The sequence below is a fragment of the Poecilia reticulata genome, chromosome 20 (assembly GCF_904066995.2).
Source record: "Poecilia reticulata chromosome 20, P_reticulata-male-v2, whole genome shotgun sequence".
Lineage (NCBI taxonomy): Eukaryota > Metazoa > Chordata > Actinopteri > Cyprinodontiformes > Poeciliidae > Poecilia > Poecilia reticulata.
Genome location: NC_088849.1, coordinates 11,071,370 through 11,095,213, shown reverse-complemented (window position 1 = coordinate 11,095,213; position 23,844 = coordinate 11,071,370). Strand labels below are relative to the sequence as shown.

The following is a 23,844-nucleotide window of genomic DNA, read 5'->3' as shown; positions in this document are numbered from 1 at the left end:
GTTATTTCACAGTCGCAGACAAAACTATTCTTGACCACGACCTACTTACTTGTCTCCTTTGCTGCGGGCGATGCCGATGAGTTTTTCAATCCCGCCAGAGTCGCGTAGAGCTTTTGCATTCTCCATGTTCTTGGTTATCACTTCATGTAGTGCGCAGCATATGGCAGTTACCGTATCGTCTGACATGGCCTTGCTGGGAGTGCCTGTATTGCCCGACGTTCCAATGCTGGTGGTGTTATTGTTGCTGCTGCTACTACTGCCCGGTAGCCGATGGATCAAATCTCTCATGGCATACTTTCCTAATTTTTGTGGAGAAAAAAAAAAAAAAAGAAGAGAAGAGCAAGAACAATTAACCTCATGCCACTACTAACATCCCTAAAATATTGTTCAACCTGGCTTACAAATAAGCAAATTACTGTCACACATTCAATTCAAAATAGATGTGTTTTTTTATGAAAAGAAAAAAACCTGGTTTAATTAGGATGAAAGGGGTCCATCACTGTCACTATGAAACTAATAAGGCTCATTCGGAGTCAGGTAGCGAGTGAGTGATTTCCTAAGTTGTCTCAGTCATGCTGAGGAGTTTCCCATGAGATTAGGAGGCAGAGAGGACTGAGGCGAAGGGGCCAGAGAGATCACAGCGAATCGGTAGCGAGAACAGAAGACAGTGGGGAAACTGAACTGATGAAATGTGTGATTGTGCTGACTAAGGAGCAATGTAGAAATGAATCAAACATGAGAGGCAGCCTAGTGGGGGGAAGAGATGTCCCAACCATCATAAAACCTGTCAATTACACTTGAATCGTCTTGTGCTTTCAGGAGCGAAGCCCACAGGTCAAGTTTCAGGTAAAGAACAATCATTTTGGACTTGGCGGTGAATGTTGAACAGCCACAGCCGAAGTATAGCCGCAAATGAAAATGTTCCGCGCATTTCCAATAGATGCAGAAAGTGGAGCCAAGCCGAGGCCAGTGGTCTCAGCCGAATCAAATGTAAAAAACTTAAACAAATATACTAATCAAATATGCAAATTTTTTTGGTTGCTGGACATATATTAATATGATGGTTTAAATGTCACTTTGTCATCATTTTACAATCCAAATCAGATATGAGAAATGAGGCAGATAACATGCCGAACTCCAGCTCAGAGGATGCGCTTTCCAAGAAATTATGTTCATTTCCTTTTCTCACTTCACGCTAGTTCAGCAGCATTCAAAAACACTCCAAATAAGCCAGCACTTTTTCTAGGAAAGGTCAACGTTTTATCCATTTGTGCTAAGTGCATAAACAGCTTTACCCGACTCTGCTAAGCAGAAACAATAAAAAAAAAAGGCACTGTGAGTTGAAAAAGCACAAGATGTGGCAGGCAGTAACTTCTGCCTCTTTGTAAACAGCGTGGGTTAGCCCATGGGCTGCTGTGCTGTTGATGCTTGTCTCCTATGCAGAAATAACAAGCAGCAAGAAACTGTCGAGTGCAGTGCTCAATAAGTTTTTATTTTTTTATTTTTATTGGACTTACAAATTTAAGAATCCAACATCTATTTTAATAAAAAAAATATAAAATAAAATAAAACGCTAAGTGAAAATGATGGTTGCCAAGATGTTTACTTCAAACCTCAGGGCCTCCCATGGCGTCTCTGAGGCAGCAGATACTGTGAGTATCCGCTTTTCATCTATAGCGCAGATGTGCTTCAACTAAACTACTGGTCTTCATTGGATCCATTTGTTATCAGAAGGGCATCTCTGCCCTCTGTGCTCTTTCTGGCATTTGCTTCTTCTCTTAAACTGAGAATAGTTTAATCTCTGGGCTGAAATAATAACTAAAAACAACAACTTCCCACAAATCCACTCTGAAAACTGGCATATATCTGAGTAAACGGCTTTAGTTATTAAGAATGTCGCATTTAGATATTTAGTTTTTTTTATGCTCACAGAAATGTACTAATTGCAGTGAAATAAGCATGTATATTCATTCCAAATTAGATTATTGACAACCCGACAGCCACTGCCTCACCACAGACAGCAACCAAATGTTGTTGATATCAACTTCCATACGAAAATAGGAAGCCAAAAAATGATTATGCGTCAGGTTTACTGTTTAAAGAACAACAAACTATTAAGTTAACCCTGATAACTATTAAGTCCATCTCTAAATTACATCAAAATTAATTTAAAACATAGGAAAACGAAGCAGGGATTCTATTGCTTTCTCTTCTCACACAATCTTTTGCATCCTTTTTCGAGACAGAGAAGACCGAAGAAAAAATTATTTTATAACAAAAGGCTTTTGGTTTGCACTGTACGGCGCCACACTTTTGGTTTTCACTGAGTGTTTCTTTTACTGGTTGTAAAATAACACCTTTTAAGTTACTCATTTTCACAGCCCAGAACAAAAGTACGATTTGCCTTTTTAATGGCCACTTTGTATCCGCTGACCGATATTCTGCCGCTAACTTTGAGTTCATAAAAGAATTACAGAGGGTAAAAGCAGGAATAAAATATCCTTACAATATTACAATTTGTTCTTTGAAGCAAGACATTTTTTTCCCCCTTTTCTCTCAAAACGTTCCTCTTTTCTCTATCGGGTGGCGTATGAAACATTGCTTCGTTCTCCCCACTGAAAAGCTAAATCGCACAACCCTGTGACTTGAGTGCATCCTTTCAAGCTTGGAAGTCAGACACAGGAGCATATGCTGATGCTTTAAACATGGACACGCATTGATGCACGGGGAAATCTAATGCACGCTCACGTACACACTCTGAAAAAGTCCATCTGTAAGGATAAAAGTTGCGAGCTAATTGGCCGAGTGTTATCAGAGGTTGGCAGGCTCGGCAGAGGTTAAGCAGCCATTGTCTTTTGGCTTTGAATACAAAGTTAAGCTGAACCCTTGGAGGATGACTCATTATGTGAGTGACTTGAGTCAAGTGAATAATTTCCTGGCTGATTTACCAACTGAAGAACGGTTAATTTACTTAACTTATTTGAAGATCTGACAAATTCCTGAGTGAAGGACCGAATTATTTACTGATTAAGGGTACGGATGATTTAGCGACTTGCTAATTTACTGACGGACTGATGGATCACTTGCTCCTCTGACTGACCAATGAAGCGACTAATTTATCAACCGACTGACTGCAGGTAATAACAGCAACACCTGATACGCAGCGGAGGCTTGAGAAATTAAAAGAGCCATAAATATATATATTTTTTCCTTTTGCTTATCAACAAAACGTGCTGATAAGCTGCCACCAGCATATTCGGCGTGCGGTGTGTGGGGTACACAGCCGCCTCTGTGCGGATGCCTTTCAGTCGTCACAACATCATCACATCTTTTTTCCTTGGGGGACCAAGCTCAGAAAGGAGAGAATAATAAGGACGGGGAGCAAGGAGGATGCAGCAGAGTATTGGTCACCCATGAGAGAGGACAGAAGATGAATAGGAAGCTTTGGAATAAAGGGCAGGATTTAACCAGTGCTGACATTAGCATAAGCTTAGAGACGAATGGAAGATGAATTGCCTCGGTACTTGCAGAATCAGATGGAAAGTTCTTTTAAAATTTCCCAAATGTTTTCATATAAAAAAAAACAAAAAAAAAAAGACATTAGAGAAAGTTTGACTCCCAAGCACACGTCACCTGAATGATCCAAAAAAAATCTTTACATACACACAACTCTATAGTTTTCGCTGCCTCCGTTTTTAGTTGACAATTCAACAGAAGAGATATCCTATTAGAGTATGTAAATATACATAAAAGGTAAAAAATAAAAAGCAAAGCAAAGATCCTATTAGCCATTACAATCTGACACTTTCCTACATGTACACAGGATAATTTCAGAGAGTGTAAGATGTTTATTGATGAATAATAGATTAAGCTAAATGAGAAGTAGTTGATGTGCTTTCCCCAAAATTAGTTTAAGATTCAGCAAATTCCAAGCTCAAGCTTTTGATGTTCCCATCACAGTCTCCTCAAAGGCCGCTACGCTTAAAACATGATAGTCCCTTGCGAAGGCATTTATGAACTTTTTCCGCATTATGCCACATTACAACCCCCTCCCTCCTCCATCCCCCCCCCCAAAAAAAAAATCAGTGTACTCTATCAGTGAAAGACTGACAAAGCGACACGATTGCAAAGTGGAAGGAAAATCTTCAAAACATGGCCACCATCTGGCTTCAGATTTCTCCCAATAATCCATGTTATTTATTTATACTCAGTGCAATTGCAGCTGTTCTGTGAAGGGTTCAGAAGTTTGCAAGAGCAGGGTTTCTTAATCCTGGTCCTCAGGGCTCACCGTCTTGTCTTAAATCCGTCTCTGTCCTATAGCACACCTGATTCAAATGATTGCATTACCTCCTCAGCATGCCATCAAGTGTTCCCTAAGCCGGTTAATTGCCCAGTCCTTTAGATACACACCTTTAGTCAAGGGAAATACTTGAAACACGTAGTGTGGGCTCTGACAACCACAGTTGAGAATCTATGGGATGGAGAACATTTGCAATCAAACGCCAACATCAACGCAAGAAAACGCACCAGAAAGATCAGCAGGGTTGTACACCGTTCAGTCCTATTAGTCTGCGGTCTTCAAAAGTGACAAGTTAATTTACAAATGCTGTACCAAAGCCTTCACACAAACTCAGAGGTGAAACATGGTGGCAGCAGGTGCATGCTGTGGGACTGCAAGGTAAGGTAAGCTGAGGAGTTTCAAGGAAAACCTGTTGAGTGCTGCAAACGTCTTGAGGCTGGGGCAAACATTCAGCTCGCTGTACCACACCTACATTAAACCTAAACATACATTCAGAGATGCAATGGACCAGTTTAGGTCAAAGCACATTTATTATTAAGATTAAGATAGAAACCCAAATTCAGGGGCAGGGTTGCCATCTTCCAAAAAAAAAAAAAAAACTCCACATAAAGTATGCCGAAGCTTGCGGTGGTATCAGTACACTTTATGAGAGATAAAAAGCGAGGGACGTGTTTACGTCAACGTTTCTTTTTTATGAGATTTGACAAATTAACGTGTCTTAAAGCTGCATCACACAAAGCGTAACGTGCACGTCAGCCTTCCTACTACATCCGCCGTCTTTGTTTCTGGAACGCGAGCTACAAGTGGAACACGTCCTCAAGGACAGAGACGAGCCTTGTGCTGATCACTGCACAGCCTAATAAACCTGTATTACACAGCTCTTCCAATATAGCTATCTTTACCTGAGGGGCAGAGACAGTAATGTATTCCTGCGCTGCATTCCCTCATGTCACCAGCCGCTGCAGCGCAGGCCATGCTTCATCATGGCCATAACGGCTGATTTGATTTAAAAGGATCCAATTACCCTCAACAATGGAGTGATTTGATTGTTTACTGACGGAGAAGGGAGAATGTTATTGAAGTGAAATTGGAGGTAATTGTCTCAGGGAGAGATGGGGGAAGATGAAACAGCTTGATTGTTTGTGGTGTCGTCTGATTGCCTATATGCTTAATGGCATCAGAAGCCAGTGGCTTTCAGGGTTGCTGGAGCATTTTCTGAACTTCAATTAAAGCTCATAAGACGGTCGGAGCTCTAACTGTAAAAGTCAAACTGCTGAGAAAGGGACAAACCTCGACGTCGAGCAGTGAAGCATTTTTGTCTAAGTGCAGAGACTTTCGCCTAAAACGTAAAGATGATTTTCGGATGCCGTGCTCGTTTTTATGTTGACCATTAAAACTGAACAAGTGGTTGGAATTAGGCAATCCAGGCTTTTATTTGTTTATGTCGTCGACTGTTTATGTGACGGTACAAACAATCCAAAACAATTTCGGCCGTCGTCTGTTCTGGGGAATGACTGTTTCAGCTCCTCTGTATGATAAGAATCAGTTTTCTCCATATGTGACTGCAATTCATCATTGCCCTGACAGGTGGTGCCATATTCAAAGCAACAGGATGCTTCTCCTTTACTGAAAACATGAAACACATTTGAGTGACACCCTTTGAAGGCAGTCATTCTGAAGAACACACAGAAATATTAAAATGCTTGTAGTTTCATTGACGCTGAAAAGGATCACATGGCATTCGGGCAGCCATAGACAATCACTTTATCGTATAATATTGCAAAGCATTAAGAGATGCAGCATTTATGTTTTATTTAATGGACACAGTAGAGCATCCCAAAGTCAATATGGACCACCATCCTCAATCTGATTGCTGAGTCTATCCCTTTATTTTTTTCAGAAGTTAAATGAAGAATACCCATCTGATATGCAGCAGCTCTCGAAAAGGTTTGAAAATGAGAGAAATTTCTTTCCGAGTTAGAAAATAGTCAGACTTCCCGAGCTGGGTGCTTTTCACAGCAGTTATACCTCACACTCGGCGTCTGCCTCTGATGTCTGCAGATGACGAGTTTACAGCAGGAGCTGCCAGGGAAGGGAACAGGGGGATAAAAAAGGCAGGAATAATTTCCAAATGTATGAAACCTGCACCTCCGTTAGAGGAATAAAGGATAAATAATTGTTCCATTATGGTTACAGAACATTTAGTAAAGTTTCAGAGTGACAATACTCTTCTTAATGAACTGCTTTGTGAAGAAAATCCCAAGCTCTTGGCCATGAACAGATCATTTGAAATCTTCAGCTTGATGTTTTTTTGTGCAACTCATAAGGGTTCCTCAGCTTGAGTTAGACTGATGATATAAAAGCTGTGAAAAAAAAAAAAAAATCTCATAATCACACGGCAGCACTTTCTGTCCCCATCTCTGTCTCTCTTTATTGTTCTCCATTTTTCTCTTGCTGTCGGGCTCCCTGTTGGGTTCAGAGACGCACAGAACGAGGAATGCCAGAGAGAACAAAGTATGCTGATAAAAGACATGCCATGCCCGCACACATGAGAAATTCATCCCACAGGCGACAGAGAAATTTCAGAAAGTAGTGTCGCAGAAGAGACGGAGAAGTGTGTGTCAACACTGTGTGAGTCAGCGGACCAGGCCGCACCGTCTCTCAGCCTGCTCGCCGTGCAAAGTTTATGTCTAGGACTGTGCAGTCTGTTGACAGCCGAGAAGACAAAATATGTAGAATCTGGCGTGTGCGAGGGCAGCAAAAAAAAATGTTGCCTTGGCTGGCTGGCAACTTTAGTTGCTCATAACACGCTGATTCTGACACGTTTTCTGAGAGCATGTGTGAGAGTAAAAGAATAATAATTTAAAAAATGTAAAAAAATGGACATATTTCAGTTTTTGTCATGTTTTTAATTATTTGCAACACGGTGCCCGACATCCATCATAAACACACTCTGACGTGCACACACTTAGTCATGCAATTAGTGACATCCCTGTGCTGCACTATTTTGGTTTCCACAGTAACACTCCTTGAGACTGATGTCATCAACGCGACACACAAAGAATGAGAGATATAAGGCGTTATGAGCTCATGTCTGGGGGAGAAAGACAGAGAGGGGCGTGTCGGAGAAGGAAGAACAAAAAAAAAAAAAAAAAGAGTAGGAGATGAGGTAAGGAAATGGAAGACAGAAAAAGTGACAAACTGCACCGAGAAGGCGGGGGAGGGGGGGAGAGGGGGGGGCAGTAGAAAAACAGGATGATCCCAACGGACCAGAGAATTATTTCCCAATCCAGTGAGTCTTATTTTATTTTAGCAATATTGTATCGCTCAATTTTCTCTGTTCAAACATTAAGTGAAACATGCCCACAAAAAGTGATTGTGCACTGCTCTCAGTTCGAAACAAGCATGCTAACAAACAGCTATTTTGATATAGTCCAATAGAAACTGATATTCAGTGATTTTTTTACATAAAAAAAAGCATTTTATGCTATGATGTACTGGCAAGGTAAATAAATAAATCGCAACAAATAAATAATAAATACTCTATCAAATAAATGTCCCCACGAAATAAAAACTAAATGAATATTCAGATTTTTTTTCAGGAGCAGGAAAACTTTGATTCATAAAGATTTGAGGGCCGCTTTGTTCGATACAGAAGTGAACAGACTTTGCAAAGGGATCAGCAGAAACAAAACAAAAACAAAAATCGTTCCGTGATTTGAATATAAGAACATGAAAAAGAAAAGAAACCTGAAATAAAAACAAAGTCCCGGAAGTGGGTTTGCAAAATAAAAGTCACAAAATAAAAACACCATTGCAAAATAAAAATTTAAATAAACAGATTAATAAATAAATGAACAGTAAATAAGTTACTTACTAAATAAATGAATAAAAAAAAAAACAACTCTCCATTGAAAAATATATTTTCGTATTTTTTTTCCATGAGTACATATTTTTATTTCATTGGGGGAATTTATATATTATTTATTAATAACGATATTTATTCATGCATTTAATTTTGAATGAATGAAACAGCTCTCCATGGTGTACCCGTCCTTTCGCCCAATGACTGCTGGAGATGGGCATCAGTCCCATGTGACCCTGCAGACGGAGGGATGATTTCAATCCACATTTTATGTGCAAACATGACTATCATGAGTGTGCCCATATAAAAATATCCCATTAAAACATTATTGTAGAAAATTACAATATGACATCTGTTGCAGTCAATCACATTGATCTGACCACTCTCTTTTCTAAGGTTACGATGTTGCCAGGACTTTCTCTGAGCTCTGTCAGGGTTACTGAGATCAAGTGTGGACACGAAAGACAATAAAAGTTCATGGAACTAGTCATGCAAAGCAAAGCATATTAAACATAGTGGGCTATCCAATAACACGTACAGCCAATACTTTGTCACTGTAGAATTGCGTACATAGATAGATCCAACAGAAGGGATTGCAAAAAAAAAAAAAATATATATATATATATATATGTATATATATACACACACACACAGTATTTTAAGCTCAGGTTCCAAGAAGTGCAAAATGGTTTGAGAAGTTTTAAATAACCCCATAAATATTCTGCCATTAATTTTAAGTTTGAAAGGGAAAAAAATAAATGAATCACCAAATGTTAATTTTCAAAAGTTGCAGAATGTACACCCAATCGCACTTCAACATCAAAGGTGGAAATCATATTCAAGCTCAAGGTAAAAAATACGGCCACCTTCTCCCCCATGAGATATTTTCATATCTATTATTAATGGCCTGCCAGAAGTTTTCCTAGCACTTGTACCTTGTGCATATCTCATAATGCATACCACAGCTACATGTGGCTAACAAATGGAGGCACACAGGTTGTAGCAGTGGAAGAGTCAGATGCGCAAAATAAACTAGCCCAGAAATGACAAACCGAGTTTTGCTCCCTGCGTTTCCAAATGCACACTGTGCTGTGCAAATGGTTGCACAGCACAGGGCAACAGTGGTGTTTTCTGATTCCAAGGTTCCACAGCCCAGAATTCAACCCCAAACATTCATGAGCCTCTTTCCAAAAAAAAAAAAAAAAAAATATCCCAGAAATTATAATTCACCTTTCGTGATGAGCTCCAAGTCTTTGAGGATGGAAATCATCTTTGCAATTACCCTAATCTGCTGCTGCCTTTACAGATTCTCTGTTGGGTTCGACTCAGGACTCTGATTGGGGGAATGTACAAATGTTACTGTTATTTCCAGAGAGAAGAATCCTGTTTGGTCAGATTAACAGGTCCCTTCCACCTATTAGGCGTCCTGAATGAACACACATATCCTGTTTTCTAATTCTAAGCAAATTTTGATTTGTACCATCTACCAAAGTAAAACAAGGTTCCTTGATTTTCATGAAACAAATTTATTCTGCGTAAATGGGAGCTGCCTCTCTCTCTCTCTCTCTCTCTCTCTTACGAGAACAAGAAACAGGCTTTCAGGCATTAAAGTGCTGTTCCAAATTCATGTGTGTCAAATTACCATTTTTAAGTCAACGGTAAGAATTGCCCTGACAGATAGTACAGCGATGAATGAAGTGCACGTATCGCTACACGACCATAGACTATAATATGCAAATCAAAGCCATAAAGGAGGTGAAATCAGGAGAGACCCAAAACACAGAGATGAAAAGAAGGAGTCGCAGAGACATCAATATAGCACAAAATCACATTACTGAGGGATTTCAGAGTAAGCATACATATGCAGTTAAGACTCAGCTGTCACTGCTCTCTCATCTCTTTCCTCTTCCATCGCTCTATATTCTTAGGCTGACTTGGCTTCACTATACTTTTTCCCTTTTATCCCTCTCTAGTCTTGTGCCACTTCTTGCTCTTTTCCTCCTGCTTGTCTCCCCGGTATCCAATCATAGAGAGCTTTCCAGAGGATTTGACACAAAGGTTGTAGTGTGTGAAAGATGATCCTCCTCTACCCCTGATGAGCTCTCATGCAGACTACCATTCCCCCATGGTGATCATGCCAAACTCACCGGCACTAACGGCTTATGACACACTCTTGCAGCAGTTTTCGAAGATGGAGTCGAGGGGGTGAGGGGGGGATTCAGTTTCTGCTTTTCAGAACGAGGTGATGTTTGAGGAGATTTGTCATGCGGGATTGTATTGTAATTAGGTGCAACTTTGATCTTGCAAAAACAAATCAGCTAAATCTGTGAAATCGCACAGACAAAACATCGGAGGATGGAGAATATTTGGACTTGTCTTTCCTAAAAGCTTGGCCTTCGCTTCTTTCTTATCCATCTTAATCGGCTGAGAGTGAGCAAAAAACAAAAAAAAAGCTCAAACCATACTGATCGACCTCTCTTTTCTTGTTTTTTTTTGTTTTTAGCAAATGTATTTATTTTTTTTTTACATGTAAGCCAGCAGCTTACTGAAAAATAATAAACTTATTTCTTCCATTCAAAAAACTGCACAATATTAGCTTGACGTCTGAAAGTCAAGCCAATATTGTGAAGCTCTAGAGAGCTACTTGTACTCTTCATGGAGATGTGCTGATGGAGTGACTCTTCTCTTACTATCGTCTCTTTCTTCGTTCTGCTTGTGCCAACAAGGTCAGGAAAGATTATGCCAGGATTCACCTGCAGTTCCTCTTTCTTGAGCCTTACAGAGGGATCGTCTCTCCTTTGATCCTTTCCTGCCAAAGGTATATTTGGGCCTCAGAGGATTCCAAATGAGGTTACATAAGAGGTTACATGCGTAGAGGAAAAAGTATGTAAAGAAGAAAATGAATCAGAACGACCTTTTGACAATGTGCCTGACAACAGGATGCAAGGAAGTCAGATGAAAGTGTTAGAAGCATATAGCAAAGCTAAAACCACATTTTTTAAAAATTTGGCAATGTTTACAACTTAAAACCAATCACAAAACTGACCTAGTCTTGGTCAGAAATTGGACACAAAAAAATTGCTATTCACATATACAGTATAGCGCTGACATGCGCATTTTTTAAAAGTTTGGGTTTGTCACAGGAAATAAAAACTAATTTTTATGTTACAACCATGTTAATTATTTGTGCCATTGTGTTTACAGTTGAGATAGTCAGACTGTGTGATTAAGAAGCTCTGACGCCTTGATTGCACTTTGGTTGCTCCCAAGCCTCCTGTTTGCACAAGGAGGAGAACCCAGAATGATGCTGTGCATGTTAAACACAGGGAGTCGTACTGAAAGGCTACAGCTACCTCACTAGTCTCTAAAAAAGAAAATTAGAGCTGCTCCATGTAAGATTCTGTGGTTAAACACGAGCGACTGCATTCTTCCAACAGAAGGAAGGCAGCTTGCTTCCAATGAACACCAGTTGTCTTCTGCTAAACTATTATTTAAATTAAATAAATTTAAGAAAAAAAATATATGTGACCTTACCAAACCACAGCCACAGACTTTGGTGTATTTTATTGGGATTTTTATGAGGCAGACAATCATAAAATAAAGCATAACTCTGAAACGGAAGAAGAATGAGACAAGGTTTTCTGATTATTATTATTATTATTATTATTATTATTATTATTATTATTATTATTTTTACAAATGACAATCTGGGAAGTGCAGTGTGCTACATTCAGTCCCTGTTAGTCAATACCTCGCACAACCGCTTTTCTGTGCAATTACAGTTCCAAGTATTATGGATATGTCTCTACCAGCTTTTCACATCTCGAGACTAAATTGTTTGCCAAGATTTCTTTGCAAAATAACCTAATCACAGTCAGACTGAACTCTGTTAACTTTTAAGAGCGTCTATTTTTAAGTCTTAGAAAAATTTCAGTTACATTCCAGTCTGTATTTCAAGCCATAGTCATATTTAGTGAATTAGGATATCACTGCAATGTTCATTTATTTCTGTAGCGTAACAAAGCAAAACATTACGTAGATCAATTAGCCTTAATTTCTGTTAATTATGAGGATTTTATGATCATCCGTTTCCACATAATGGGTGTGTGTCCTTGCAGGAAGAATTAAATATTATTTTGGTGGTCTCTTTTCAACAACGTTTTTTTTTTTTTTACCACTCTTCCATAAAGGTCAATTTTGCGGAGAGGATGATTGAGAGGGTTTAAAAATAGCAACTCATCCATAGTTACCACGCACGTCTCGGATTCTTCTTTGCTTCTCATAGGTGTGGTTCAATGCGAACATAAAAACTATAATCTAAGTTTTTATGTTTGTAGAACCTTTTCAGAAGCGCATCATTCGCCTTGAACGTCACTAGCGTGTTACTTTGTTATGCTCTTTAACATAAAATCACAATAAAATATATTAAAAATTGCTGCTGTAATGTGTACTTAATCTGTATGCGTAATTATAAAGTAATCTGCACATTTTCTGAAGTATTTCCCTGTCCAGCTCTAATGACTCTTTAAGATGGAGAAACACACTCAAATCAAAAACATGTGGAACGTGGCACATCTCAACTATAAGTGAGTCATGTTGCAGTTTAATCAAAAATCGTGAAACAAAAAAAAAAAAAGGGGGAATTATTTCTTTATGAATTTGTGCAATGTTTATTTAATTGACTCCTGCTCTCACTTCATCTGAATGTCAGTCCATTAAAATGTTTACCTCATTCTGCTTTTGCTCAGGAAAGCTAATGGCTGCTAAAAATTACAATTCTCATTTTTTACATGCAATATTTATAAACAAAGAACATTTTAGTGGTCTTAGTCAAAACGCTCCACTTTAATTAGTGAAAAGGTCAATAATAAAAAAGACTGATTTAAAAAAAAATCCGCAACACTGATAAAACTAATTTACCTTCATTTATTTTGCTCGGGCAAGACAAATGAAAACAGCTAATCCTAATGATTAAGATTAGCTTTAAAACCAAAAATACCGAGCATTTTTAACAGTACGTAGTTGTGGAGGGGAGCTCTGAATTTGAACACCTCAACCTGATTTGGTTTTGGTGGCCTTAGGATCGCATCTCTGCTTTTTGCGGATGATGTGGTCCTGTTGGCTTCATCGGAACGTGATCTGCAGCTCTCACTGGAGCGGTTTGCAGCCGAGTGTGAAGCGGCCGGGATGAGGCTCAGTGCCTCCAAATCCGAGGCCATGGTCTTGAGCCGGAAAAGGGTAGAGTGCCTTCTCCGGGTCAGGGGGGTCGTCCTGCCTCAAGTGGAGGAGTTTAAGTATCTGGGGATCTTGTTCACGAATGAGGGAAGAAGAGAACGGGAGATCGACAGGCGGATTGGGGCAGCGTCTACTGTGAAGCGGGCGCTGTACCGGTCCGTCGTGGTGAAGAGAGAGCTGAGCCAAAAAGCAAAGCTCTCGATTTACCGGTCGATCTACGTTCCCACCCTCATCTATGGTCATGAGCTTTGGGTCATGAACGAAAGAACGAGATCACGGGTACAAGCGGCCGAAATGGGTTTCCTCCGCAGGGTGGCTGGGCTCTCCCTTAGAGATAGGGTGAGAAGCTCGGTCATCCGGGAGGGACTCAGAGTAGAGCCGCTGCTCCTCCACGTCGAGAGGAGCCAGTTGAGGTGGCTCGGGCATCTGGTAAGGATGCCTCCTGGACGCCTTCCTGGTGAGGTGTTCCGGGCACGTCCCACCGGGAGGAGGCCTCGGGGAAGACCCAGGACACGCTGGAGGGATTACGTCTCTCGGCTGGCCTGGGAACGCCTTGGGATTCCCCCGGAGGAGCTGGAAGAAGTGGCTGGGGAGAGGGAAGTCTGGGCCTCCCTTCTGAAGCTGCTGCCCCCGCGACCCGACCCCGGATAAGCAGAAGAAAATGGATGGATGGATGGATGGAACCTGATTTTAGTTTACAGGTATGGTAACCTCCTGGTTAGCACCAACTTCATAAAACAGCCAAGCTAATCATACATGAACAGAGATTTGTTCCACGTCTGGAAGAGTGCAAAGGCCGTTGTTGTTAGACAAGTTGAGCGGTCACGGAGGCAGGCAACATAACAACCAACGAGACAAGATGGCCTTTCAGAAGTGACTCCAAATTTTCTTTTACACAACACCGTGATCAAAAACGCCATCCACATCACCGTCCTACAAGGGAAAACAGACGGGCTTAAATGACCTCACGGGATTTTTCACTTATTGGACTGAACCTTTTGGCATTTTGCTCAGGGCTGTAGATTATCACCCGCAAAATATTTCAAAAATAACACCTGGATATTTATACAATTACAAACATCGTACAACTTGTGCATTCAGGTGATAATCATTTGAGTAAAAGCTTTAGCAGTCCCCCAACTACTGCATGTTTGTTCCTTTGCATGCAGAATAAAATAGATCGCAACAATGTCTGCAGTTACGCTTGGTCAGTTTTTGCAGGGTCAAACTATTCAACTTTTGTTGCTCCAAAGTATTCTACTTGCTGTAGTATGTCCAAGTTTTGTTAAGCTGATATGTTTTCACATTTAAATTTTTTTAAATATAATTATAGTTTGTTTATTTTAATCTGCCGTGGTAATTTGTCTGCAGATAGACTATATAAAACAAACAAACAAACAAACAAACAAAATCACAAAAGGGAGCTCACTCACAGCCAGCAAAGCGCCTGCGCGAGAGCTCTAATTATCCTTTAATCTGCTGCTGTGCGTCAGCCAGAGCGTAGTAGGGGGGCGTGTTGAGCCTTGGCGGCGGCGTTCCTTGTTGTTCCGCAATAAGGAACAACAACAACTTGCTGCAAAACCAAGATATGTTTCAAAAGCCTCCAGCGTGAAACAGTGGGTGCCAGAGTTGCTATAGAAACCGTTGAGCCCACCAACAAGCTAAGATTGTCAGAGATATTAGAGATAGAGAGAAAAAAAACATGCACGCACACGCACATACATAAAATCGTCCATGTGTGTGTGTGTGTGTGTAAGGTGTCTGTTTAGAGAGATAAAGATGTTTTTGGTTTTCGGTCGACATGATTGACCTGTTATTGCTGCACTAGCCTGGCAGCAGCAAAGAGAGGACAGCCACAAAGAAAAAAGGATGTGTCTAATACATGAAAACACTTGAAGGCACAAAAGGAAATGCACACACACTCAGTGTATATGAGTCAGGTTAGCTAATGATCTCTAGATGTGTTGATTCTACCAGACTGACTGGGGCTCACTCATTACCCAGTGTACTTTTCAAAGACTAATGTGAGCCTTTGATCTGCCACCACTCTCGCCCACTCTCTTCAGCGTTTCCTTCTCAATTACACATTATTCATGTTATTTTCTGAACTCACAGCTGGCACAGTGCAATCTTTATTAATCTCAGTCTCTCAGAGACCAACATGTAATGGTCTCAGTTAAACTGATGGCGAGATAAAAATCATTATGCTGGATGGAAAAATATGAAAATGATAACTTTACAAGATCACAAGAAAATAAAGGTAAAAGCAAAACATATTCGGTAGGTCATACAAATTTGACATTAATCTTAATGCTATCCTCTCACTTCTATCCACATTGAGTCTGCAAAAAGGCAATTGTAGTTTCATACATGCATTTTTCAAACATACACACACAAACAAATGTGCAACTATCTTTCTGACCTAAAAGTAGAAACGTATATAAAAATCATCTGGTGACTCGAATTAGCTAAAAATCCAACCTTTTTTTTTTCTGATCAGTGAACACACCCTAATAAGCACTACCAGTTCCTACTGGCCACAAACTTTGGTGTGGATGGTGTTACTGAGGAAAGAAGACTCAAATGTCACTTTTTTAAACTCGGCAAGTTGTTTAAAAATGAAGTCACAGAAAGAGCAGAAAATGACCAGCTCTGCGTTAGGACATTCCCGAAACATTGGCCGCTTGCTGGGAACTTCATGATTGAAGTACAAATCTACATTCTCTATGTAGAATATATGCAAAGAGACAAATGTTTTTGTAATTGTTGTGCAAACACAAAACGCTAAACCCAGCCAAAATATCGGTCTTTGTTTAAAAAAACCCAAAAAACCCAGAAACTCTGTTTTACTCTGTCACATGGTGGTGTGATGTCACCTCTGCTCCAAGTGCAATAACTGCACATGCCAGGGAAGCTAGAACAATATTATGAATTTTAATCTTAAATCTTCTTGCATTTTAACGCTTAAATCAGGAATCTCATAAAACTGGTATGAGTGAGTCAAAGCTTTGCAAAAAGCAGAGATCAGCCACCACATTCTACTTCAAATTCTACTAAATCCCTTAAAAAAACGAGAATAGAAGTGTTGGTAATCTAAGCAATAACGAGAGGTAGTGGAATAAATCCTTGTTGGAGTAATCCAATTATCATAACTCACCTATAAGCTCCTTGTTCCTGATGTCCAGGGCCATGTTTCGGAGAGCTGTGGCGACGGCACATACTACTTTGTCGTTGTCTATCCTCAGTAGCTCCACCAGAATGGGAAGGCCTTTCTCCTTACGGACAGCGGCCCGAATGTACACTGACCACTTCCGGGAAGAAGATGACAAGAAGATGGTTAAAGACCTCCAACAACAATCTAAGTCAGAATCTATGACACCTTTTTAAACGATGCTGATCTGTGATGGTAAAATGCAGATTCGTTTAGCTTCTCCAGACTGTTGCAATGAAATAAACTCACAGTATTCGTCATCTTTATAGCAGAAATAGGGAATCAGTTCCTCCCCCCGCTAGGGATTTGAGGAACTGATTCATCATAAGATATCGACAATCGTATGTCTTGGCTTAGACCTAAACGTGCAGAGCTAAGAGAGTGTGCCAACATTGTCAGCAAATCTGCTCTCAAAACACAGAGACAGATCTTATTTAATGAAAAAGTATACACACACACAAGAACCACCTGCTCCTGCAATTTTCCTTTCTTCTGCTGATTTTTCAAAAGCCATCCTATTCAGCCTCTTACGCTCTCTTTGTCCACTCTGCTGTCGTTGGAAGTCCTTATCAAATCAAAATCAGTTCCAAACACCTCGCAGGCATCTCGACAAGACTGGTGAAGAATACTCTCAGCTGCAACCCTTCTTGCTTTTCCCTTTTGTGTTCATTTTCTTTCGTTGACCGACCATATTTTAATGCATTCTCTTCCTTATCGGACAGCCAGGGTGCTTATAAACAGCCATACGATGCAGTTATATAAATATCCAAGGCCGCCCTACAGTGGTACACTTATACTCCGTCTTTAACCCTCATATCTCTTCCTGGAGGCACAAGTTGCCCTGACAGTACCATGGCCACTTGAGTCATCCATTATAGTCATGAAGTCTCCTTCCTCGGTTCACTCCTTGTGGAGTCTTCCTCCAGTCCCTGATGCATTTTAAACAGCAAGCAACAATAACAAACGTGTGCATTGCCTCGGAATAATATTACAAGGTTCATAACGCAAAATCCCCGAGATTAAGATCTAATAAAACAGCCGGGTGCTGCTGTCGGGCGAATGCAATATTGTTTTGACAGACTTTGTCATAAGTGGAAGTTCTTTCTGCTCTGCGGGAGTAAAAGGAAACACCGTTTCATTCAAGAACAAATCCTCACCCCTGTCTAAGCGTGCTTGTTTACGTGACCCCTTATGAAACAATAGGACTTTGAAATCCCCCCCCCACAAAAAAAATGTATTTATCCTGCTCAGCATGACCATTCTAATTCTAATTTTCATCACACCTCTCGCCGATAATCCCTTCTACACACGTGGCATTTTAAAACAATGGAAAATGGGTTCGAAGAGGAGATTAAGCTAATGAAAAGCACTATCTTATTTTAATAAATCAAATGGGAAGTAGATATCGATTTCGAGTACAAAGAAAAATATGTCTGAACTCCTATTTCGGGCCTGTGGATACCTTCCAGCTGCCTGCAGCGAGGTTCTGTAGGGCTCCGGCGGCGCCTTCGAGCGTGTCGGGATTGGAGCATTCAGAAAGCAGAGTGAGGTATGGCTTGACAATGGTGGGGTGCCACAACATCTGAACCCCTTTGGGAGGCTCGGCTGTGTCGGGAAAGGGACTCACGCCATCCCACTGCGAAAGATCAGAGCAAATGATACAAAGTTGTAATTTAAGTTCATATTTAGCAAGAAACGGTGTTCGCTGCTCATACTGGCCAGCTTGTTGCTGTGTGGAAGCATCCAAAGGCTGTCACAATACACGATGCTACAAGTCAGCAGAAAACAGGAAGCTAAGCATGCTTCTTAATCCATACAGCAGCAGCCTTCAGTCAGAGGCCTCTTTAGTTTAGTTGCAAGACTGACTGCTCCCATAACTTAAACGATTTTGCTGTGTTTGTACATTTTGAGAGACACCGACAGAGTTCTGTAATTTTGGGCTGTTTTTAAAATACAGTTTTATTTTACGGTAACCATGTTATTGCTAAGACATAAATAAAAGTGTCCTCTTGTTGCCTATAGTGATTACAGAGAAATGATGATCAGCAATCAGTATTTGCAGGTCAGAGCTTCACAGAAATCGGTGATCAGAAGAATCTCTGACTGGTGCGTCAGTCATGATCAGACCTTTTTAAAGCAGCTCCAGCTTTTATGTAAATGACATTTGTGTGTGTTTAGTGAAATTTTAATTGTAACAAACAAGCAACAGTGACGGTTGCCATCTGTTTTGCATGTTTCACATGGAAAACGTTTCATTTTCAACATACGTGTTGCACACCAATGTTTTTAGCAGCTTCTGTCTGCGGTTTCTATGTTTACCATAATTACTGTGTGCTTAGCCTGCTGATACGAAATTCATTGGATGTGCCATTATTTAATGACATTCTTCAATAACAACAATGTTGTATTATTGAAGAAGGTTGTTATTAGACATAGTAACATTCCTTAATAATACAAAATTGTAACTGTACTGCTGCAGTGTTTTTGAACAAATAACAGCTCTTCTGTGCTGGGAAGGAATACATTGCATTGCTTTTGTTGCTGGAAAGCTAAAGAGGTTTTTGACTTAAGAAAAGAAAAAAAAAAACAGGAGAGTGTCATTCGTCGTCTTTAGCAACTTGAAAAATATTGTTCCTTACAGTCACCTAAAAGGCATCCAGGACAGTCTGGTACAGAGGCAGCTGCACACAGTGCTGCAACATGACATACTAGGATATAGGAAAACAAAAGATGACAGCAAATATACTTAAGAACCAACAGTCATATCTGTTTCTTATTGGCTGAATTGCACTGCTGGAAATGGAGGTACTCATTTGTACAAACAGGCCAGTTTTACCATGTCTCAATCTTGAGATTTTTTCAGTTGCAGGAAGACTTTTCTTAAGTCTGTAAATATATATACTGCTCAAAAAAATAAAGGGAACACTTAAACAACACAATATAACTCCAAGTAAATCAAACTTCTGTGAAATCAAACTGTCCACTTAGGAAGCAACACTGATTGACCCGACGAGGGTCCCCGTTGTCAATCAGTGTTGCTTCCTAAGTGGACAGTTTGATTTCACAGAAGTTTGATTTACTTGGAGTTATATTGTGTTGTTTAAGTGTTCCCTTTATGTTTTTGAGCAGTGTAGTTTTACTGGAATTGAACAAATTCCAGAAGAAAAAAAACATAACCAAAACATCTATTATGATTCTCCGAACAGCTAGATTATCTCTTGAAAACATTACTCCGACCCATTGTAATTCTGTTTCTTTTTGCCTTGGTTTTTCTTCCCACACCTCTGTCAGACAAGGAGAAACCTCACTGCCTCCACTTTATTCATATTTCTTTATTATGTTGTCCCTTTTTCTCCGTCTGCCTTTCCCAATTCTCTGCTTGGATCTCTACGTCCTTGCTTCCCTGTTTTTATTCTAACCCTTACCCCTCAGACTGCTGCGTTTTTCATCTTTCTGTCAACACTTTCGGCTTTGCTCTACTGATTTCCCTTCTCCTCTTTGTCTCCAGGTAAACTGGGCAAGTGTGCGACTTCAGAGAGTTTCTATCGAGTGCGCAAGACGGGGAATGCGTTTATTTTTTTTCTATACATAGATTCTCTGATCGTGAAAAAAAAAATCAAAAGGCGTGTGAAAGTCTAATGTGTGCAGAAAATGTTAAGTAATTCACATTGTTCTGTGTCCGAGATGGTATTGTATACAGGAATGCTTTTGATGGAGGCAAAGTGGGCAGTTGCCCTTGGAATCATCAAACCGGGGTGGGCAATGAGTGATAATAAAACAACAACAACAAAAAAACCCTCCAAAAAACCAAAGTGCCTTTGTACCTCTTAGCTATGCCCTGAATGATTTTTGCTTTGCACTTTGTGTGTGTGCAGACAATCGGGGGTTGATGCCCTGCTGTGTTGAGTAGGTGCACCCTGTTAGCTGCTGACAGACAGAGCAGGTCACATGATTAAGCTGCACAGCAATTTCCCTTGCCAGACATCTGATAGGTTTTCTCCAGGTATGGCTGAGCTGTCAGTCAAACTGAACCCGGGTGGAGTGGAGCAGAAGTAAACCGGTGATGTCCTCAATGCCTTTATCTAGACAGAGCCTCAGTGCTATGTTAAGGGAAGTTCATCCGTCCATTGTCTATACCCATTCAACCTTGCAGGGTCACGGGGGGTGGGGGTGGGGGGTGGGACGGCCCATCTCCGGTAGCCTCCTGCACAGGCTGCCGGTCCATCGCAACGCAACACGTGAACACACAGGGAAAAAACAACCACGCACTCATAGCAATTTAGAGAGACGAATCAGATGGAACAGTCATGTTTTGGGTTTTGGAGAGAATCCTCACGTGCAAAAGGTGAACATGCAAACTCCATGCAGAAAGACTCCAAACTGGGATTCAAACCCAGAGCATTCTTGCTGCAATGTTGGCAGTTAACGGGTAAAGGGAAAAGCCACAGGGACATTTGAACAGATTATGTCTTTGCAAACCAGAAGCGTATGTGTGGATGTTTGCATCATGGATTCAAAACGGAAAGGGAAATATGCTGCACTAATGGGCAGAAGCATGGCCTAGCTAACAGTTGCAGATTGCATATTTTTGTTTTCAATCGGGGAAGGCTTCTGACAGAGGCAACACACTCATGAAAAGTGGAATTATTCCTTTGTGTGGTTTAATAACCAGCAAATAACTGCTGACTTGATTCAAGAAGTTCTGGTGATGCTATTGTTGAACTCTTGGAATAACATTTGTTTCAAAATTTCCGTGAAGTCCAGCAGTTGTATTTGGGTGCAGAAGTTCATGCAAGAACTTGCTATGGACCAACTGTTGCTAATATTTAAATGAAATTATTATTTTTTCATTCCAAATCAAATATTGCTAGAATCAATCAGCGCAGATTCTTAAAAGACATTCATTGCTTCCTGCTGAATATGTTCTGAACCTCTGATTAGTCTCGTTAGTTGGTCGAGTTGACAGTACTGGTCAAAATGAAAACAGAACAAGAGCAACAGGCTTTTTTCCTATAGTTTTAGAGCAGTAATGTAATTGGTTCCAAAACCAAATTATAATTATAACCAATCCAGTCTCTTAGTTTCTATCCCTCATATGTCAACACTGAATGTCTGTCATCAGCTCCTCACCCTTAGAACCTTCTTTGAAGAAAGGTTTACACTGATGCCTCATGTACCTCCCTGGAGCAAACTGTCGGTGCTTCAAAAAAATGAAACTGAAATGTGAACCCTAAACAAAAACAAACTTACTGTCAGCCCTCTTGCCGGGGCTTGTTTTATGTTTTCATGCAACTTAAAAGCTTCAAGAAAGGTCAACTGTGCTGATCATTTTCAACCATAAATACCTGAAGCAAAGTTGCCATTTATTCTTAATGCTTAATTTTAGCGTATTTAATAAGCAATTCTCTTCATAAAAAAAAATAACTGTATAGGAAATGGGTGGCATAATTAGTTGCATATATTTTGGGTCACATATATCAGAGTTATGCAGGCGAAATGTTCGTAAATGCAAAACTAGAGGTAACCACTAATGTTAAAAACAATTACAAATTAAAGCCTTTGACTTTAAATATGAACAAAAAAGTGGAAAAAATAAAAAATAAGCCTGACGTTGTGGGTGTCCCCAAAAACGGCAGACCACATTCACAGCGTGGATAAGAAATGCATGAACTGTGGAAATAATGGATACATTTGAGGAATATAATCCTATTACAAAAGCTCAGATTCAAAATGTTTAATAATGTAAAGTATAACTAACTGTGCAAAACTGGTTTTAATTATTTAAAAAGCCAAGTCTTTCAAACTCAGCTTGAAGGGTACACAGCGATCCGGCATTTTCATTCTATTTTTTGTTATTTACTTCATGTCCCTGTTAAAAGAAGGACAGTCGATCACAGCATCTTTCTGTTTTATCATATAAAGCTGCTCTTACATGTCTGTTTGACAAAAAATGAAGAAGGAGGTAAGAGGCTGTTAAGAGAACAAACAACTCGATGTATGAGGGAACAAATTATGCAAGACACATCTATTTATTTTTCAACATTATAAGCTGTGAATTCAATCATATGTCAGGAACTCTGTCTGCTTCTATTAAAACTATCATCACAAGAGTTAAATAGCTGGGAGGAAAATAATCTATTTCTGGAATAATCTTAGTATAGATCCTTAAAAGCAAACTCATTTAAAAATCGTTGTCCTACAGGGAAGCAGAGTATCAAGTCTTTCTTACCCCCCCCCAAAAAAATCTTCCTCAGATGGATCAAAGTATTTTATTTTGCTCCTCATTCAGAAACACAGATGGTGAGGTAAAAGGCCCCGCAAAATTCTTTTGTCCCTGGGGAAAGTTCTTGCAGTCTAATTACAACTAAATTACAAAATCAATGTGGTGGTAGCCCATGTACTGCTGTGTTCCGCAGCAGTACATGGTACATGTACATGTACACCATGTACACCACCATGTACAGTGTGTTACCCAAATATCTGAGGAAAACACCAAAAAAAAAGAACCAAGGTGGAACTGAAACAGTATAGATGGGTTTAAACTAAACCTGATGTCAAAATGTCAAAACTGCTTTAAAGCCAATCGCCACTTCCATCTGCTTGCATGAAACACAGAGCCGTGATGAACTTCCGTGAGTCGCCCAAACACGCGTTTCTTTACACTGACATGACGACAAAAAACATGTTTAATGTACCATTTGAACCCAAATCACTTTGTTACTTCTGCCCTTTACCTGCTCAGCTCCCTTCTTTTTCTTTTTCTTCTTCCCCCAGCAACCGGAGCTCTCCCCTTCACATCCATTTGCATCACAAAGCAGCCCATCCAGCTCTTCGAGACCACCTTGCTGGCCGTGGGATGTCTCAGCAGCCAGTCTGTATGACAGATTCCTCAGAATACAAACACAGTTCTCTACAGTCTAGAGATAAAGCAAACGCAGGAGGAAGAGAAATGGTGTGGGGAGAAGGAAGATGAGACGAAGAAAAGATAAATGGTTAAAGTCCAAAAGTTGAAATGAAAGATCTGTTTGAAAACAATAAAAGGAAGTTCAAAAACAAGGCATCGCTTGAAAGGAAGAAAGAAAGAAAGAAAAAAAAAAATCCACTCATATATAATATAAACCCTCAGGCAACACCCATGAGAAAGACAGATGGGAAACCAAACGACGTCCATAATCTCACAGGTAATATGTTTTCTGCATTTTGTTAGCTCTGACTTTGAAATGAGATTAGAAA

The 23,844-nt window shown here is 40.1% G+C and overlaps 1 protein-coding gene across 7 annotated transcripts in view; it reads right to left on the bottom strand.

The window, feature by feature from the left end:
• The window catches only part of ctnnd2a (catenin (cadherin-associated protein), delta 2a), a 229,647-nt gene that overhangs the window by 29,657 nt on the left and 176,146 nt on the right, over nucleotides 1-23,844 (bottom strand). For 6 of the 7 annotated variants that reach the window (XM_081601622.1, XM_081601618.1, XM_081601620.1 and 3 more), the window contains 4 exons: nucleotides 23,346-23,528; nucleotides 18,074-18,247; nucleotides 16,558-16,708; nucleotides 50-299 (listed from right to left, as the gene is read on the bottom strand). In XM_081601622.1, coding sequence (XP_081457748.1) covers nucleotides 50-299; nucleotides 16,558-16,708; nucleotides 18,074-18,247; nucleotides 23,346-23,528 — 758 coding nt within the window. The remainder of the gene's footprint in view (nucleotides 1-49; nucleotides 300-16,557; nucleotides 16,709-18,073; nucleotides 18,248-23,345; nucleotides 23,529-23,844) is intronic. The other variant, XM_081601621.1, reaches the window with a different exon arrangement.